The 20,354-nt window shown below is 33.1% G+C and overlaps 3 protein-coding genes across 3 annotated transcripts; all 3 read left to right on the forward strand.

The window, feature by feature from the left end:
* Positions 1 to 2,229: 2,229 nt before the first annotated feature.
* LOC138347806 (putative E3 ubiquitin-protein ligase SINA-like 6) lies at positions 2,230 to 5,607 on the forward strand. Its single transcript, XM_069296292.1, has 2 exons — positions 2,230 to 2,724; positions 4,779 to 5,607. Exons 1-2 carry the CDS (start codon positions 2,251 to 2,253, stop codon positions 5,430 to 5,432), a joined length of 1,128 nt encoding a protein of 375 aa, XP_069152393.1. The 5' UTR covers positions 2,230 to 2,250; the 3' UTR covers positions 5,433 to 5,607.
* A 2,699-nt stretch (positions 5,608 to 8,306) lies between these two features.
* On the forward strand, positions 8,307 to 10,988 carry LOC138347807 (phenylalanine ammonia-lyase-like). Its single transcript, XM_069296293.1, has 2 exons — positions 8,307 to 8,844; positions 9,113 to 10,988. Exons 1-2 carry the CDS (start codon positions 8,432 to 8,434, stop codon positions 9,948 to 9,950), a joined length of 1,251 nt encoding a protein of 416 aa, XP_069152394.1. The 5' UTR covers positions 8,307 to 8,431; the 3' UTR covers positions 9,951 to 10,988.
* LOC138347808 (phenylalanine ammonia-lyase-like) lies at positions 10,242 to 10,988 on the forward strand. Its single transcript, XM_069296294.1, has one exon. It carries the CDS (start codon positions 10,242 to 10,244, stop codon positions 10,860 to 10,862), a length of 621 nt encoding a protein of 206 aa, XP_069152395.1. The 3' UTR covers positions 10,863 to 10,988.
* Positions 10,989 to 20,354: the final 9,366 nt, after the last annotated feature.

A 20,354-nucleotide genomic window follows, 5' to 3' on the forward strand; every position in this document is an offset into this window, starting at 1 on the left:
TATGTCGAAATGTGGCAATCTGATCCATCAACACACCACAATCACATTCACAAGTATATTCTCAATAATTATGCAATCAAGAAATTATTCATGACATATAATTATTCATCTATCTCATTTACAACAAGTGTGAAATAAACAATGCAACATTCACATACATACATGCATCATTATGAAGAAATAACAAGAATACACTCTTAATCATAAAATCACAACCATCACCTACCCGAAACAAGCTTGAAACTATAAGAATCTTGATCCTTCCCTTTCCGGATTCGTTGCGCTTGTTCTTGGTCTACAAACAATCATTATAACATGGGAATCATCAAACAATCGCTAATTACTCGAAATTCTAACAATTCTATGAACCCTAGTTCATAACCAATGATTCTAAGTACCCAATTAGGGTTGTTTCAACCATAGAATCTATTTCAAAACCCTTCCCCATCAATACTTACCCATTCTATTACATTCTACGGATTGGAAAATGGATTCAAGAAGTGAAAAGCTTACCTTTAGCCTAAAATATGGTGAAAAACTATCAGAAGTCGTCTAGAGCTTGTTCCTTAGCTCTAAAAGTTGAAAAGTGCATAATAAGGTTGTTGAAGAGTTTATTAACGACCTTAAGTCGCGTTGAGCCCGCTACAGCGACCCTTATCCCACTGTAGCGGCTTTGCCAAAGTGGCATAAATCCCCCCAGGGCGGGTTACTCGAGGTAGTGAGCTATTTCAAAAATCCCAAGTTCCCCATATCACAACACACCTCCAAACCACGACACTCAGAAAATACCTTCCACAACAAGATCAATTCTGAGATTTCTACTCGCCCAAATTAAATTTCGTTAAGTCGTACGGATTCTTGAAGTGTATGGGTAACGGTCCTTTTCATAATTTGACTCTCAAAAATACTTTTTAAAAAATATTAGAAGTGCTTAAATAAATAAAACATTTTCTAGCTGCTTGGCCAAATAGGTCAAACACCCTGCAAGTTCAATGTACTAATGACATTAAAAAAACATAATTCAAGTTAAGTTAATCATTAATTAAATTCTTGATAAATTATAATTGGTAATCTAATTACTCATTTTCTTAATTCATGAAGAATAAAAATCTATCGATTCTTCTAAAATTTACCTAACACTTCAAAACTGCTTAAAAATTGTTTTCACTTGAAAACACTTAAAACAAGTCAATCCAAAACACTCTTAATCAAACACCGTCCTTATGACAAACAAATATATTCACATAAAGTTAATCATTAAATAAAGTGATTAGTAAACCATAATTGGTAATCTAATTACTCATTTTCTTAATTTATGAAGCAAAAGAATAATCTGTAAACACACTTTAATTTACCTAAATACTTCAAAATTGCTCACAAATTTTTTAGTTAAAAGCATTTAAAACAAGTTAATTCAAACACACTCTTAATCAAACACCGTCCAAGTTTAATGTATTAACGTGACATAATCATTTAATAAATTTCTTAGTAAACCATAATTCGTTGTCCAATTACTCATTTTCATAATTCATGGAGCAAAACAATACTCTCTCCATTTAAAAAAGAATGATCTCATTTTTTTTAGTCTATTTCAAAAAGAATGACCCCTTTTTAATTTTTGGAAAAACTTTAACTTTAACTTTCCACGTGACATATTTAATACCACAAAATTAAAGAGCATTTTGGTTTATTCGTCATAAATTTAATTTAGAGCCACAAGATCAAAAAATTTTCTTTCTTTTCTTAAACTCCGTCCAAGTCAAACTAGACCATTCTTTTTTAAACGGAGAGAGTAATGTATAAACACTTTTAATTTACCTAAATACTTCAAAAGTGCTTACAAATTTTTTAGTTAAAAACACTTAAAACAAGTCAATTCATACACTCTTAATCAAAGACCGCCCAAGTTCAATGTACTAATGTGACATAAAAAATACATATTCAAATAAAGTTAATCATTAATTAAATTTCTTCGTAATCTAATTACTCATTTTCTTAACTAAAAAAAATAAAATCTATACAACTTAATTATAAATTAAATAAAACTATTACCTCATAGTCAAACACATTTTCAAGAAAACATTAAATTCAAATCTTAAGTATTTGACCACATTTGATTTTGTAACCAAATTTTGCAAAAAACATAAATATTTTCCCATAGGTAGTTTTAAAGAAATAGTATAAATATATGATAATAATAATAATATAATAAGATATTAAAATAATATTTACAAAAACCGAATTTTGACCATGATAAGAGTGAACCATTCATCTAGCAGCGAAGAAGAAGAAGAAATGGCGAGATTTTCAGTTGGAAGAGATGAACATGATAATGATGAAGGAGGACCCTGTAACTCCAGCACATCTGTATGCAAGAGACGGAGGACTACCGCCAGAACTTTCTCTCGCGGCGTCGTAATCCGTCAACAAGAAGAAGTAGAAGAAAGAGAAAGGGAAAGGGTTGTTCAGGAAAAAGTAGAGGAAGAGGCAGAGGAGGAGGATTGGGGATCGGAATCTGAGAGAAATTTCCGATCGAGCGGTGATCGGAGGGTGCCAGTTCGTGAATCCGAGGTTTTAAGAGAGAACAGGTCTATTTCTGGTGAGAGCATGTATCAGAATTTTGAGGATTCAATCATAAACAGGTCAATTTCTGTGACGTTATTGGATCCGGATGTGTTGGATTGCCCGATCTGCTTTGAACATCTCTGTGTTCCTGTCTTTCAGGTTTCTTCTTTTTACCCTTTTCATTGCTATTAGGAGTATAAGAATTTATCTGTGTTGGAATTAATTGTGTTTGGAGAATTCTTGATTTGCCTTTAGAGGTTTTTGAAAGACATGGTCTTGAATAGAAGGGAATTTGTATTGACATTTACAATCTGACCAATATACTTTATTGCTCTTAGGGTGTAAAAGTTACAGTTTTTGTTAATCCAACAGTGGGGTTTGGGAGGATAGAGTTTATGCAGACTTTAGCCGTGCCTGGTAGAGGCGGTTTTAAAAAATAAAATATAGAAGTAGAGCAGACATGTCAGATAATAGAAATATGATTACTTAGCATTCAGTATTGCATTGGAAAAGCATAGGAAATGTGGATCTGTTAAAGAGTTTAGTTGGGAGAATTGCTGACAGTGGAATGACTGTGCTTATCCCATCTCATGTGGTTCTAATTTTGAAGTTATAACATTTCATTCAAATTGGAGAATAACTGGCTAATATAGGTCTTTGTTTTACTGGTGAAGTCATAGTCTTGATGGCGTAATATTCAAGTTAGAGGAAGCACTGGGTTATGATGGAGAATAATAAGACACTTAAAGTGGGGAGATGGCTACCAGGTTCAATCAAGTTAATCTCATTCTGACTAGAGATTACAAATGGGTGTCACTGTAAATGGGTTTCTTCTTTTCGCATCCCGATTTAATCTGGGCTTAAGTTACATTGTAATTAGGCTTTTTCTTGCAAAATATCTGGTGAGATAGTTTCTTCCCATAATGTTATTGTTGTGTTTCTAAAGATCGCTAATGCCCAAATTTCCCTGTTCCTTTGACAATAAGACTTTATCCCACTTCACAAGGTGGAATTAATGCTCTTCACGGTTTCCTTCCCATAGGAAGCCCCTGTCAGACCAACTAGTTGCTCTTTCACCTCATATGACACTGGGATGAGGGACGTAGGTAGGTACGCTGTCCAGTACACGATTGATGGGGTTATCCTTCCTCCCATAAATAGATATTGCATGTTCCAGTTTGCCAGCGTCTTCTTCATCTTTTCCACTACCCCATTCCATATTTCAGGTTCTTTGTATTTTGCATCCAAAGGGAGACCAAATTAAGTAGAGTGGAAAGAGCATGTGCCATACCCCAGAATTCCGTGCCAGGGTATTCAAAGTCGACTTCGTTGATATGGTAGATCTGGTTCTTCATCATGTTAATATGTAATCCAGAGACAGCTTCAAACAACTTCAAAGTTAGATTGAGATATAGCTTGAAGAGTCTCTGCCCACAAAAGATTAGGGTATTAGCAGTGATAGAAGTTATTAAATGTTTGTTGTTCCTTCTTGGAGATCTATCTGATAGAAGTTATTAACCGTATACTATTCCGTTTTTTGAGAACAATCGTGATAGAAGTTATTAACTGTATTTTATTTTTTGTTAGAGATCTATCGTGATAGAAGTTATTAACTGTATACTATTCATTTGTTGGAGATCTATCGTGATAGAAGTTATGTACCTAGCCTCTTTTTAGAGCTCTTGGTTTTAGCTCACAATAACTTAAGATTTAATCTTGTTACTGCATTTAAAGACATACACAATTGATGTTCAGATACTAAGTTCTACGTCCTTCTCCTTGCCAGGGTGGTTAATTTATGTCCTTTTTCATCTAAGAGTTGCAGAATAGCCACTTTGGTTTTACTCTAAGGCAGAATATAGCTATTGGTAATCAATTTGTTGTTATTGCAACAAAATATAACATTTTAATGCATGAGCGTGTTTTAAATGAAATTATTGAGTCTTTTGGACCAAGCAAGAAATTAAAGCCATGACTCTAGGTTTATGGCAAATGCTAATACAAAGAGCTAAATAGTGAATTTTAAGTACAATTTGTTTACGCTTTCCATGTATCACATTTTTATTTTCCTCAACTTCTTAAGTTGTGTACTTCGAGAAACCTTGAAAATTTATAAGCATGCAGATTAGAGTAAGCTATCATCTGCAAACATTCTAACTACTTGCAATGAATATATTTTCTGACATCCATTTTTCTTTTGGTCAAAAATATAGTGTGGGAATGGGCACATAGCATGTGCCCCTTGCTGCATCAAGATTGCTAATAAGTGTCCATCATGCTGTTTGCCAATTGGATATAACCGTTGTCGAGCTATGGAGAATGTTCTAGAATCTCTGAAAGTGTCATGCGTGAACAATAGGTATGGTTGTAAGGAGATTCTGAATCTTAGTAAGAAAACTGACCATGAAAATGCATGCATCTATGTGCCTTGTTTTTGTCCTTCCCATGGCTGTGACTTTATAGGTACTTCAGCAAAGGTATATGCACATTTTTGCGAGAAACATGCTTCTTCCGCAGAGCACATTTCTTTCAATGCTGTCCATCCAATTTATATAGAAAAAGACCAAAGGTACATAATTCTTCAAATGAGGACAGAAGGTATACTTTTTATCGTCAACCATGCTAGTGACCGTGTTGGGAGTTCTATAAACATCATCTGTGTTGGACAAGCTAGGCAGAAGAGAAGGTTCTCATACAAGCTTGTAGTAACAGATGGGGAAAGTTCTTTTAAACTAGAATCCGTTGCAGAGAGTGTGCCAAACTGGTCAGAAGATAGTCCTATGAAGAAATTCCTTGTGGTCCCAAAAGATGTCGTTAATTCCAGTGCTCGGCTGAAGTTGGATGTTCTCATAGAAGAGAAGGAATGAGTCTGCAATGGTTGCACATGTTGATGTAACATTGCCTTGATAACTTCTTTAGAGATTTCATGCCAATAGACAATAGTCATTGGATTGGTGCTTGCTTTATTTGGGGATATGAATGTTTGCTGTTGAATTTACTTTCTTCCTTATTTTAAAAGGATTTTTTATATATTATGTTTGATATTGGTGCTGCTATATTTGGGGATTTTGAATTTATGCTGTTGAAATTACTTTGTTCCTTATTTTAAAATGATTTTTCATATAATGTTTGATATTGTCATGCTAGGGTATACTAATTGCATATTTTGTCAAATTTCTAAAATTAGCTTATTTCGGAAGCGCATTCCGAACAAAATATTTTTTATTGGAATCAACTTGTGCTTTGAAATTTATTTTCCTCAACTATGTTTTTCAAAAGCGTACTTTTGTGTAACAGAAGATATTTTTTTTTAGCTTCTGCTACTTCACAAAAATGCTTATTTTTTAATGATATTTGTCCTTGGGATGAATTTTTAATAGTAATGTTTTCCCACTTTTATTTGTACATGACTATGAGATATACTTTTTGTCAGAGTACCTCATCTTGAGTATAGTATCAATCTACTTTAATATGTTTATCCATTCATAAAAAAATAGTGTAATCGAGTAATATATAATATCATAATAATTACATATAAGATGATGTTTCACCCCCAAAAAGAAATACTCCAATAAGGAGATTTTATATATTCCACCATGTTTAGCATTATCAAAGACCAAAATATTAGCGGGTTAAATATACATTACAATGGCTTTCGTATGAACGTATTGAACATCTTTTCAGAGCATAATATTGTTTTGCAAAAAATAGTTTTGTAAAAAGCAGTTTGTGTTTGACTTTTAAATTTTAAAAATCCTTATGAGCAACAATTAGTGTTTGATCAAATTTTTAAAAGTGCTTTTTTAAGTATATTTCTTTTTTCTCGGAGATGCTTTCTCAAAAAAGTATATTTGAGCAAACGCTACTTTTTAGCTTTTGATAAATAACTTGTATTACTTTAAAAAAAAACTTATTTTCTCCCAAAAAGTTTATATAAACACCTCATTTAAAAAAATAAAAATAAACATTTAATTTTTTTTTAACATTTCACCTCCTAAAAGATTGACCAAAATTAGAAGAGAAGGTTGTGGGGAAATACAATATTAATGTCCATGAGATGAATTTTTAATTACGATAGTTAACAGATCAAGCATGTTTGTCCTCAACTATTCAATTAGATATACGCTATCTCTCATCAACTTAACTATCATAGACATATTTGGAAAAGTCGTCTAGAAAATCTATATTTATCATATTTACATTTATATATGTCCCAAGTTGATGCATATCATTCACTTTATGATGTTTTCTTGTGCAAATTGCCCTTACTACTTTATATCTAGTTACTTCTTAATCCTCATTTAAGAAGATGAGGGTAATTTAATTAAATTCCTTTTATTGCTTAATGCTTTTGAAATCCTCATGAATGTGTCAAAACGCTTAAACATGACATAAAGTTGTGAGACATTTGCTTTTTGCAACCAATGATATTGCTTTTAGTTGTAATCTAATAATCTGGTTCTACATTCATATTCTTCGGGTGATGGATTAGTGATCTGCTTATATATGGTATCATTAAAGTTTTTTGTTCAGAAATTACTTATTAATTAAATATATTACAAAAGTTATTAACAAATAACAACTAATGATCATATTCTACACATATATAATGCACTCCAATTGACATAATACATAACGTGACATATGATACATTTATTAATATTAATTGTCACATTTACACTTCACATATTAAAATACTCTTGTATGAATGCAATTTGAAACATATTTTAAATTAATTGATTGATATATATTGAACAAAACCTAACAAAAATGCACCCACTTGGTTCACAAAGAAACTTTCTTCTATTTTCTCACTTTATTTTCTGCTAGTGTCTTTCCTATTCAAAGCCATCATTTCCATCAACCTTCACAATACCATGTTTAAAAAGTCATTAAAAATCAATTTTTTAAATAGAAAAAAACAAGAAGATGGAAATCACTTGGTTGGTACTATATATTTAGTTGTTAAGTTTGACTCATACCGTGTATTGACCAATATAAATAAAATCTTATTTCAAATAAATTCAAAAGTTCAATAAATATATATTCGTTCATAACTTATAATAAAATTGATTATACATAATCCTCCCCCATTCACTTTTACTGATCAATTATTTCTAAAATATATTATTACTTTTACTTGTTATTTTTAATAAATTAAGAAAATATAATACTCCCTTCGTTTTAAAAAAAATACCTAGTTTGACTTGAAACGGAGTTTAATAAAAGAAAGAAGACTTGTTAATCTTGTGATTCTAAATTAAAGTTATGTCAAATGTACCAAAATGTCCTTTAATCTTGTGGTCTTAAACATGTCACATGAAAAATTAAAGTGTTTCCAAAAAAAGAAAGGGGTCAATGTCATTCTTTTTTAAACAGACTAAAAAAGAAATAAACTCATTCTTTTTGAAACGGAGAGAGTAATTTTTTCCATGTTTTACCCATTAATATTAAATATTATTCTCTAGATCATCCTATAAGATCTAATAGTGGACATCAATTAATACCTATGTCACTTATTATTATTTTAATAATTGTATCAAGTCAAATAATAACAAGTAAAAATGGAGTACCTACTATTAATCTTCAACGACCACAATTTACTAGTTTTTTCCTAGCAACCCCCTCTCACATATTTCACCATTTACTGGTTTTTTCCTAGCAACCCCCTCTCACATATTTTGTTTACCAACCATCATTTGTTCCTCTATATATACTCACCACATGATAGATACATATATATACCACAACCAAAACAAAAGGTTTTATAAGTTCACAACATTTTTTATATACATACAAATAAACTCTAACCATTTTCTCTTCACTAAAATTTCTTCATTACAAATCTAACAATTTACTTGATCCAATGGCACCATCAATTGCACAAAATGGACATATTAATGGAGAAGTAGCTATGGATTTGTGCAAGAAATCAATCAATGATCCATTGAATTGGGAAATGGCTGCTGATTCTTTAAGAGGCAGCCATTTGGATGAAGTGAAAAAGATGGTGGATGAATTTAGAAAGCCAATTGTGAAACTTGGGGGTGAAACTTTGTCAGTTGCACAAGTTGCATCCATTGCAAATGTTGATGACAAAAGTAATGGGGTTAAAGTGGAACTTTCTGAAAGTGCAAGGGCTGGTGTGAAAGCTAGTAGTGATTGGGTTATGGATAGTATGAGTAAAGGTACAGATAGTTATGGTGTTACTACTGGATTTGGAGCAACATCTCATAGAAGAACAAAAAATGGTGGTGCTCTTCAAAAAGAACTTATTAGGTAAACAAACTATTTTTTTTCGTTATATATACTAACAATGTAAAGAATTTAATATTTTTTTGTTATATATACTAACAATGTAAAGAATTTAATATTTTTTTGTTATATATACTAACAATGTAAAGAATTTAATATTTTTTGTTATACATAGCTTATCGACTACTTAAGTGCTCCATTGATAAAGTTTTGTTTTTTGTTTTTACGCGAAGGGGATTCGGATGAATTCAGTTAAAATGTGATCTTAATGAATTATGATATTTTTTTGTAGGTTCTTGAATGCTGGAGTTTTTGGTAATGGAATAGAATCATCTCACACATTGCCACATTCAGCAATAAGGGCAGCTATGCTTGTTAGGATCAACACTCTGCTTCAAGGCTACTCTGGCATTAGATTTGAGATCTTGGAAGCAATCACTAAGTTGATCAATAGCAACATCACCCCGTGTTTGCCTCTCCGTGGCACGATCACTGCCTCGGGTGATCTCGTCCCTTTGTCCTATATTGCTGGTTTGCTCACTGGCAGACCTAATTCCAAGGCTGTTGGACCCAATGGTGAGAAACTTAATGCTGAGGAAGCTTTCTGCGTGGCTGGTATTAGTGGTGGATTTTTCGAGTTGCAGCCTAAGGAAGGACTTGCACTTGTGAATGGCACAGCAGTTGGTTCTGCTATGGCATCAATAGTCCTGTTTGAGTCCAATATCCTTGCTGTTATGTCTGAAGTTTTATCAGCGATTTTTGCTGAAGTGATGAACGGAAAGCCCGAATTCACTGACTATTTGACACACAAGTTGAAGCATCACCCTGGTCAGATTGAGGCTGCTGCTATTATGGAACACATTTTGGATGGAAGCTCTTATGTGAAGGTAGCTCAGAAGCTCCATGAAATGGATCCTCTTCAAAAACCAAAGCAAGATCGTTATGCTCTCCGAACATCTCCACAATGGCTTGGACCTCAGATTGAAGTCATTCGTGCTGCAACTAAGATGATCGAGAGGGAGATTAACTCAGTGAACGACAATCCATTGATCGATGTTTCAAGAAACAAGGCCTTACATGGTGGCAACTTCCAAGGAACCCCTATTGGTGTCTCCATGGATAATACATGATTGGCCCTTGCATCAATTGGTAAATTGATGTTTGCCCAATTCTCAGAGCTTGTCAACGACTATTACAACAACGGGTTGTCATCTAATCTGACAGCAGGAAGGAATCCAAGCTTGGACTATGGTTTCAAGGGCGCTGAAATCGCGATGGCTTCTTACTGCTCGGAACTTCAATTCTTGGCAAATCCAGTGACTAACCATGTCTAAAGTGCTGAGCAACACAACCAAGATGTGAGTTCCTTGGGCTTAATTTCAGCCAGGAAAACAGCTGAGGCTGTTGATATCTTGAAGATAATGTCATCAACCTATCTCGTGGCTCTTTGCCAAGCTATTGACTTACGACATTTGGAGGAAAACTTGAAGAGTGTTGTCAAGAACACAGTTAGCCAAGTAGCTAAGAGAACTTTGACAATGGGTGCTAATGGTGAACTTCATCCAGCAAGATTCAGCGAAAAAGAATTGCTTCGAGTCGTGGATAGAGAATACTTGTTTGCCTATGTTGATGATCCCTGCAGCTCCAACTATCCTTTGATGCAGAAGCTGAGACAAGTCCTTGTTGATCAAGCAATGAAGAATGGTGAAAGTGAGAAGAATGTCAACAGCTCAATCTTCCAAAAGATTGGAGCTTTCGAGGACGAATTAATCGCTGTGTTGCCTAAAGAAGTTGAGAGTGTAAGAGCTGTTGTTGAAAGTGGCAACCCTTTAATTCGTAACAGGATCACAGAATGCAGATCATATCCATTGTACAGGTTGGTGAGAGAAGAACTTGGAACAGAATTGTTGACGGGTGAAAAAGTTCGATCACCCGGTGAGGAGATTGATAAAGTGTTTACAGCAATGTGTAATGGACAGATTATTGATCCATTGTTGGAGTGTCTCAAGAGCTGGAATGGTGCTCCTCTTCCAATCTGCTAAATGTGTTATTCTTTCAAGTTCTTTTTTTGTACCTTTTAGTGAATTACTAGAATTATAATGATGTTATGAACTTATATTAAAAAATTATTTTTGACTATAAAATTTAGTTTTGTTATTGAAATTAAAGCTCAATCTGTGTTCTTTCCTTCTCTTATCTGAATATTATAAGAATTCAAGTAATCTTTTAGCTTTGTGAACATGATGACATGCTTTCTTCTTTACAGAATGCCTTGAATTTAACTGCATTTTAAGTATATCATCCATCTCATCATGAGCATGCTATCGCCTGCCCTCACTGTTCGCATCATAATGACTTCCTGCACTTTCATTTTGGGCATCTTTGCAGGCATATTATGCAGGAGGATAACCAATAAAAGACGTAAACTGTGCTTCTAATTTCTGCGGACAAATAATCTTTTTGCAAGTTGTTTTATCCTTTCTTTTCTTCTTAGGAACATTGTATTGCAAGGTTGAGGCTTCTTCACCTGATCTCAATGACAAAGCCAAATGGTTTCAATTCTCAATTTCCTTTGATTTTTCATCGTTCTTTTTGCCTTACATTATATTACTTCATTTTGTTGGTTAACAGTCGATTTTCAATTCCTTTGTTTTTTCTTGAAGTGCAGTATCCACTTATTATTCATTAAAGCTTTCATGATCATTTGGTTTTCTTCCATTTTCTCGATTCGCCCTTCTGTGTGTGTTTCTATGTGTGAAATAGTTGTTCAGCTTTAGAATGCAGTAAAAAGCTACTTTTCGTTGCAGCATGTGAGCATTTCCTTTTTAGTCCGTTTAAAAAATAAAATGTCACTTTTCTATAATTTAAAATAGCAAGAAGTCTTACATTTGGTTCTTTAAGCTTTGTCCCAAGTCAAATGGTGCATACATGAATTGGGACGAAGTGTGTAGGCAACTGCTAAACTGTTTGTACCAGGAAAAATGAAGTTGGTTAAAAATGTTACTGCACCAATTGGTACTTTTAGAACCTAGTGTAATTCTTCAAGTGGGGTCTGGTGAGTGTAAGATGTGCAACTTTACCCCTATTTTTATGGGATAGAGAGGTAGTTTTGGTCAACCCTCGGTAACAGTGCTTTATCCGGGCTTGGGACAGGCAATGTGAGTGAGCTCACATAGGCGGAGTTGTAGTGAACAAAGCACATGATAGTTATATTTCATTTAAAAGATGATGTAGGAAAATGGAACAATCTAGTCATTGGTGAAAGTATGATAGTATAGGTTTCTGTCATTGAGTTATTGACTTGTCAAAGTACTACTGGGCTTCTGAAGAGACTGAGGATATCTACCATGTAAAAATGATAACTTTTTAAGTAAGGACACTATATACCAAATTGCAAGTATCAGCTCTGCTAGCAGTTTTGTACATATTTCACTCCATTACATGGTTTAATAGCATATCATTCACAAAACAGTCCACTGTTTATTAAGGAAATTGACACTGTGATGAAACTGACACTAGGGAGTAGCTAAATTTTCACGAATTAGCAGTATGAAGAAGCCTAACCTTTAGGAGTGTATGCATATTACTGCAGCCGGTCTGCAGACATGTTTTCAGTCACATTTTCTAAATGTGGTGAAATGTTCATTCGTTGTACACTCAAAAGTGTTCATATTTTTCGGATTCTATGTGCTTTGGTATCATCTTCGTGATTTGACTTGTTTGTAACATCGTTGGCCTTGTGGAGTTGTCGCATACATGTTTTAAAGTTCTTTCTTTTAAGGTGGATGGGTATTATAGGTAACTCATTTTCTCCATTCTTTAATTTTAAGGTGCCTTTGTGGAGTGGAAGTTGCAATGGGAAAGAGGATTAGTGAACCTGAACCTAGTAGAAAAAGAAGAAAAGCAAGTAGCCACTCCTCGTTCTACTTGCACTTCAACTGACATGTTTATTAGAGTAAATACCTTATAGTTGTAACTTGTTTATCTAATTTCTACTACTTTTAGACTACCTTATTCTACTTACACTAAGAATAACATTTTCAGCCGTGACTTTATTAAAGAGCATTGTACTACACATCCTGAATCTTCAGGCCTGAAAGATGTAAGAATTTATTTTTATGCATGAGAAAGGCCATGGTGTACACCAGTTAGTTACACACAAGCATGTTAGTAAGAGCACATCACTTTTCAGGCCACAAAGGTAGCATCAGATGCATGGAAGCTGATGGGTCCTGAGGAGAAGGTTAAGTACAGTACTCGTGCTCGTGATGTGTGGGATAAGTACCTGAGCAGATTAAACTTCCCTCTCCCCCTTCTCGAAGGTTTTCTTTATATGATGATGGAACTGGCAACTCTAAGAATGTTTGATGTCTTAAACTTCTTATGTTCAACTTTATGGATTTTCAGTTGATGTTTCTACTTCTCTATATGTGAATTTGTCGTCTTCTTTAGGTATGTTCTCTGTAATATCTATTGATGAGATTACTACGCTTAAGAGCCTGACATGCATTATGTTTATGTGATAGCACGAACACATGTGCTTAAAGCTTATGTTTCCATGTATCCGTTGGTTAATGTAATATCCCGTAACTCGAAATTGCTAGGAATAAGATAAGAAACTAAAAATAATCACTCTTGTAAAGAAAGGGAAAAATCTGGAAAATTCTTCTAAGTTTAAGAAGTGAGTTATATTCATTTTCAAACGGTAATAACTTGTAGCTCAGGATGAGTTAGGGGTAGTTCTTGATATGGTTGGAAAGCCCTTGGAAAGATCTCTTCAACGGCTCCGAGTTTGAATGATTTCGATATCGTATGAGGCAGATACTACGTTTCGAAATTTTGGCTATTGAAGTAAGGAAAGTTCAATCCGAATTTAAGGAAGGGTATACTAGTCTGTTAACCCATTTATTTCCTATTTCGTTTTAGGAATTTATTTGGGGTAAAAACCAGTTTTAGTCAGATTAGAAGGTTTAACTTTACGCTTAGGGCTTGGAGAAAAGAGAAGAGAAGAAGGAAAAGGGAGAAAGATCAAGGTTTCGCCAAGAACACCATTGGATTTCGAGTGAAATTCGTCGGGAGTGATCCTTATCATGGTATGTGAGATCTTTTGTGTTGGGTTAATTCATCCGTACACAAATATTGCTTCAATTCAGTGGTTTTAGAATTGTTGACATTATTAGAAGTGAATCCTTGACGAATCTTGTCGAATCCCTATTTGGTTGAGTTGTTTGAATGTCCATTGATGTTGATTCGTAGTTTCTAATGTTGGTCTCGAGTTAGATCTGTTGGGTATTGAAGGTATTAATCACTTTTGTAAAGAAAGGAAAAATTAGGAAAATTCTTCTAAGTTTAAGAAGTGAGTTTTGATCATTTTTAAACAGCCATAATATCTAGCTCAGAATGGATTAGAGGTGATTCTTGATATGGTTGGAAAGCCCTTGAAAAGATCTTTTCAACGATGCCAAGTTTGCACGATTTTGATTTCATACACTACAAGAAATTGCACGATTACACTGTTTTATATATATATATATATATATATATATATATATATATATATAATGTTTTATATTAACTTCAATATTTCATGAGTTGAGAAAAGTCAAGATTAGTGTTTCTTCTTATCCTTTTTCGAGCTTAAGTTGTTGTTTAGAATTCCAACTCGTATACTCGTACATTTTATGTATTGATGCAGTTGGTCTGCATCGTCTTATGATGTAGATGCAGGGTAACCGGGATCAACATCCAGCGCCTTATTGATCCAGTTTGAGCACTCAGAGTCATTGATGAGCCTCTTTGCATTCCAGAGGACTTTTTATTATTGTTTTTCAGTCTTTTCATTTACAAAATGTTGTGGGATTTTTCCCAACATTCATTTGGTATTATAGAGGCTTCATAGATAGATAGTCATTCAGATAGTCAGATTTGAGTCTCTCTTTATTTTTCATTACAAATATTCTATTTTTGAGACTTAAGTGTCATTTTGGCCAAGACATTTTATTTTAAGTTATTCTTGCAAGAATGATTCTTTCTTATTATTTAGTTAAGTCTTTCGCTGAGTTAAGTAAGTCAGGTCAAAGATTTGCTCAAGGCACATCTAGGGTGTGTAGGCTCGGGGTGTGACGGTTAATTATGATTCCATTGATGAAATTCATTTCTTTGTCATTAATTCTTATCATGTCTGTGATATTCTTAGGTAATTTTAGAGTTGCTTGGTGTGACTCTAATATGATGCTAAAATCTCTAAAAACATGTTGTTGATCAATCTATTTATACATTACACCAAAAAAAAGAAAGTCATAATAAAATCCTACTTCATCAAATTATAAATTTACTTAACATAAAATAAAAGTATTTGTTTCTCATGTTTGTGATTTTGAGTGGAGATAATTAAATTATTGTGTGCCTGTGATTTAGGAGAAGAAGTGTACTACAATCATTAGTGTTTATGTCTTAGATAGTTATTAATCAATTATCCCAATTCTCTAAATTCACCATAAAAGAGACGTGCATACATATTTAAATTGACCTTTATAATTTTTAAAATTAATTGCGGTAACAAATGAAGATAAATTATTATTTTTTATTTTACTTTCGTAAGAGATAAAGATAGAAAATCCATACAATTTTCATCCATTAAAATAAAATTGTATTTGTTGCAATAAAATGTGCTATATATAAATATATATTTCTATGATGTAGACTTTTCAGATTCTTCTTCTTGTCCTCACAATGTAAGCTTTCTGGCAAATTTCATTATTAAAGCGGGAAGAAGAGAGTTTTGAAACAGTGAAATACATTTGAAGTTGCCACACATGGACACACGTCATTCAACTCAAATAAATAGTGGAATGGTAAAATTACTCTTGGATGAAACAGACATGTCGACGAAGAGCTGTAAGTATTGAAGAAGGTGTCACTTGAACAATGTGGCATATATGTAATTAGTATAACTAGTTTGTTAAGAGTTAGTTATAGTGGTTATAAGTATTAGTTATTGTATATATACATTGATGTAAATAGGCATGTAACACACATTTCATATGAGTACAATTTTTTTCTAGATTGAGAGAACTATGGGTAGAGTATGATACTTTGGTTCCTATATCTAGTTGTGGTTGTCCTGGTTCAAGAGATCTCAATGTGTTTATGCATAATAAAAAATTGCTGCAGTTTCTCATGGGTCTTAATGAGTCATATGATCAATCAAGAGGCCAGATTCTTATGATGATGCCTCTTCCTTCTCTTAACAAGGCATATTCCATGTTGATTGAGCGAGAGAGTCAGCGTAGGATTACACAATCTGTTAGTAGTGAACAAGTAGAATCGCATGTAATGTTTACTGCTCGAAATCAATCTGTACCTAAACATAAAACTCCTAATGTTCCTAGTTATGATTCAAGTGTGTATTGTGACTATTGTAATAGAACATGACATACTCGAGCTGTATGTTTTCAGCTTCATGGATATCCTCCTGGTCTTGAAAGAAGGAAGAAAGGACCATCATATGGGAGAGGGAGAAATCATAATGATAAAAGACAACTTCATACAGCTCATAATGCTATTAGTAATGATCAAGAAGAGTTTACCTCTAATAGAGAAGAAAGTTTAAGCAACAATTCTTATAGTCAAAACTACAATGGAAGAGTAAATCATAATGACTATAATAGAGGATTGAGTGTCATTCAGGATCAATACAGTCAGATTCTACAAATGCTTGGGCATACAAATGCTAAGAGAGGAACAGAAGGGTCAGGCTCACAGTCTAACAGTGCTGCAAATGCAAATATAGTCCAAGATTATGCATCTTCAATAGGTAATGATATTGCACTTATAGTTGGGGATAAACAACAGGGGTGGATCATAGATTCAGGTGCTACTAATCATATGACATCTTTGCCTACTGTACTTGAATACCAACAACAAGTTTTATCAGATAAGCCTAGAAGAGTGTATTTGCCAAATGGAGATAATGTCAAGGTTACTCATACAGGATCTTGTCATCTGACTTCACAAGACAAAATAGAGAATGTTCTGTTAATTCCTGATTTCAAGTTTAATCTGTTGTCAATCTCAAAGCTTACAAGAGATTTAAACTGTGTTGTCTCCTTCTTTCCTGACTTTGTTATATTTCAGGACCTCTACAATGGGCAGGTGAGGGGGATTGGTGGAGAAAGTTAAGGTCTCTATCATTTACCTATTCACAAGGTCAGTAGAGACAAACATGAGCAGTGCTTCACAGCAGAAGAGAATAAAGAAACACAAACTCAAAGTCTTCCATCCATACCTCCATCTATATCTGATTCAAGAGTTCTACTATGGCATCAAAGGCTAGGCCACACCTCACCTAGTGTCTTAACACAAGTTTTTCACTTTCCTGTCACCCAATGTTCCAAGGAAGTACACACTTGTAGAAATAATTTCTGAAGTAGGACTTGGTGCTGCCAAACCAGTTTCTACACCACTGGATCCATATGTTAGATTAACAACTAAAGAATATGATGATATGAATGGAAAAGGAGAAGAAGACAAGCTATTGGAAGATGCAACTATATACAGAAGACTAGTAGGCAAGTTATTGTATCTTAATGTTACAAGACCAGATATTGCATTTGCTACTCAAACACTGAGTCAATTTCTTCATCAACCAAAGCAATCTCATTTTAATGCTGCACTCAGAATTGTGAGATACATAAAGAGTCAAGCAGGACAAGGAGTATTGTTATCTAGCAAAAGCTCCAAACAGTTAAAGGTTTATTGTGATGAAGATTGGGGAGCTTGTTTACACACAAGAAGGTCAGTTTCAAGTTTTATGGTGAAGATGGGAGAATCAATGATCTCTTGGAAATCAAAGAAACAGGCCACAGTATCTAGAAGCTCAGCTGAAGCTGAGTATCGAAGTATGGCCAGTTCAATAGCTGAGATTACATGGATAGTTAAGCTGTTGAAAGAGCTTGGAGCTAAGATTCAAACTCCAGTCAGTTTTTACAGTGACAGTAAGTCCGCAATACAAATTGCTGCCAATCCAGTATTACATGAAAGAACAAAACATATTGAGTTGGATTGTCATTTCATACGTGAGAAAATTCAACAAGGATTAGTTGAAACAATGTATCTACATACAAAGGAACATGAAGCTGATATGTTAACTAAAGGTTTAGGAAAATCTCAACATGAATATTTGTTATCCAAGTTTGGTGTAATGAACTTGTTCATACCTCCAAACTTGAGGGGGAGTATTGAAGAAGGTGTCACTTGAACAATGTGGCATATATGTAATTAGTATAACTAGTTTGTTAAGAGTTAGTTATAGTGGTTATAAGTATTAGTTATTGTATATATACATTGATGTAAATAGGCATGTAACACACATTTCATATAATATACAACTCTGATTTTCTCTATTCTAGATCCTTCTTCTTCTTCTTCTGCATCTTCATCTCTTCTTCTTCCTCTCTTCTTCTTCTTCTTCTTCATGCTGCTTCTATTCTGATTTACTGCACAGTACGTAGGACTGCGTATCGGTCGGTTCGGTACTGTTTTGAAGTTTGTCGGGTTGGCTTATTGGTTATCGGTTTGTAGTGATGCTAATCGTTATAGAATCATTAAGATATTGACTTATCAGTTATTGGTTTATCGGTTTTTGATCGTTATCGGTTTAACCGTTAAGATTTGACCCAAAAGAAAAAATATTGAAAATCAATTAGAAACAAGGTGACAAACCAAAATAAACCATGCACTTGAGTTCATAAGTTACATCTTTCTCAAAAGCAAACACTTTTACATCGTAGAATAATCAAGTGTTTGAGACAACCAAAAATAAAAGTAGGAAATTAAACTCTAAGTCGAGGAGTTTATATACAAAATGGTATAAATTTAAATATTTAATTTACTATCGGGTTATCGGTTAATCTGTTAAGAAAAAACTTTAAACCGTTAAGAACCAATAACCCGATGACAAAAAAAATAAAATCAAAACCGTTATCAAAATCACTAAGCCAATAACCCAATACTATAAACCTATAACTTTTTTGTCGGTTCGACTTTATCGATTTCAATTCGATTTTGAACGGCCTTAGCTGTATGCTTCAACACAATTATATAATAATAATAAGAGAATATTATAAATTGAGATATAAACGAAGATAAGCAAATTAATTAGATATTCAAACACTTTTAACTTTTGAGACGAAAATAGATAATAAGATGTAACAAATAAACAATGCATTTCAAAGTACAAATTGAATTATATTTGAAAGACAAAGTAAGTAGTTATTCCTCATTATCATAATCGTTACTTTATTCTCTTTTTCAAATAATTTATTCTTAATTCTAAATGTCTACTGTGTCATGTAAAAATTATTTGTAAATGTTTAACCTTGAAGAACACAATTTATTATATTTTGAAAGTGAATCTGTCATCATGATCATATTAAAAATGATAAACTTTAACATTGAAAAATATAGTTATAAATAAGTAAACTCAAAGTTTTGTGTTTTATCATTATTGGTAAATCTTTCTAAAATATAATCCATTGAGATTCAAGCAAGTCTTTATTCTTAATATATCTTCAATATATGTTGTACACAGACTAACCTCAAATACTCATGCAATGTATCCATAATCTAACAAAAATTTGACAAAATTTATGATGGTAACTGAATCATTCATAGTTAAGAATGTAACTAAGTCACACTTACAAAAAACGATCTCTTCACATATATGCATACACAGAACACTGTTTACTCTATGCAAGAATGTTGATGACTTCTTTGTGCTGCCTTACCATTGCAATTTTGCAATATAATTTATGTAGAATGTAGATGCCTATTTTTGAAAAAGAAAAAAATAATCTTTTTACATGGATTTTTTTATTTATGAATATATAAAGATAAAGGATATAGGACTGGTTGAGTAATTTTAGGTAACCATTTTTAAATTCAAATAAAAAGTAACTAATTTACAATCTTATACTTTTTATTTTGTACGTGGATTAATTTAAAATATTTTTCTAGAGCCCTCAATATGGGCTAGGTCCGTTGGGCCGGTCTGGCCTAACCCCGGATTTAATAAGATTGGACTAAGATTTTTGGAGCCAATTTAAGAAAAGAACTTTTTATCTCAGCCTGAATAAACCTGTTGATTTGATGGGCTTGAAAAATATAGGTAGGGCCGTCCTGTGGGTCAATAATAATTAACTAAAAAATATAATATAATATTAAAATTTAAAATTAAAGAGAGTCCAAATTCAAAATAATTAGGTTAATATTGTTATTATATATTTAAACTTTTACTTGAAAAAAAACTTACTCAATAGAGATAATTTCAAAGACTTCCCTCCAGGCTTCGCTCTTTAACACTCACCTTTCCTATGGTTTACGATACTACGTCTACCTCTGTTATTTTCATTTTCTTGTAACCATTCTTTAAACCGATTTAAATAAATATAAATTAATTTAGATTTGACAAATTTACCCTTTTATATGAATGTTTAGATTTAATTTTCAATGATTTATCTTTATTCGTTGGATCA

The sequence above is a fragment of the Solanum lycopersicum genome, chromosome 3 (genome assembly GCF_036512215.1).
Source record: "Solanum lycopersicum chromosome 3, SLM_r2.1".
NCBI classification, from domain to species: Eukaryota; Viridiplantae; Streptophyta; class Magnoliopsida; order Solanales; family Solanaceae; genus Solanum; species Solanum lycopersicum.

Coding starts and splice junctions, on each gene's coding strand:
- LOC138347806 (XM_069296292.1), top strand. CDS start 2,251: ATGATAAGAGTGAACCATTCATCTAGCAGCGAAGAAGAAGAAGAAATG. Junction 2,725..4,778: donor TCTGTGTTCCTGTCTTTCAG/GTTTCTTCTTTT, acceptor TCAAAAATATAG/TGTGGGAATGGGCACATAGC.
- LOC138347808 (XM_069296294.1), top strand. CDS start 10,242: ATGTCATCAACCTATCTCGTGGCTCTTTGCCAAGCTATTGACTTACGA.
- LOC138347807 (XM_069296293.1), top strand. CDS start 8,432: ATGGCACCATCAATTGCACAAAATGGACATATTAATGGAGAAGTAGCT. Junction 8,845..9,112: donor CTTCAAAAAGAACTTATTAG/GTAAACAAACTA, acceptor ATTTTTTTGTAG/GTTCTTGAATGCTGGAGTTT.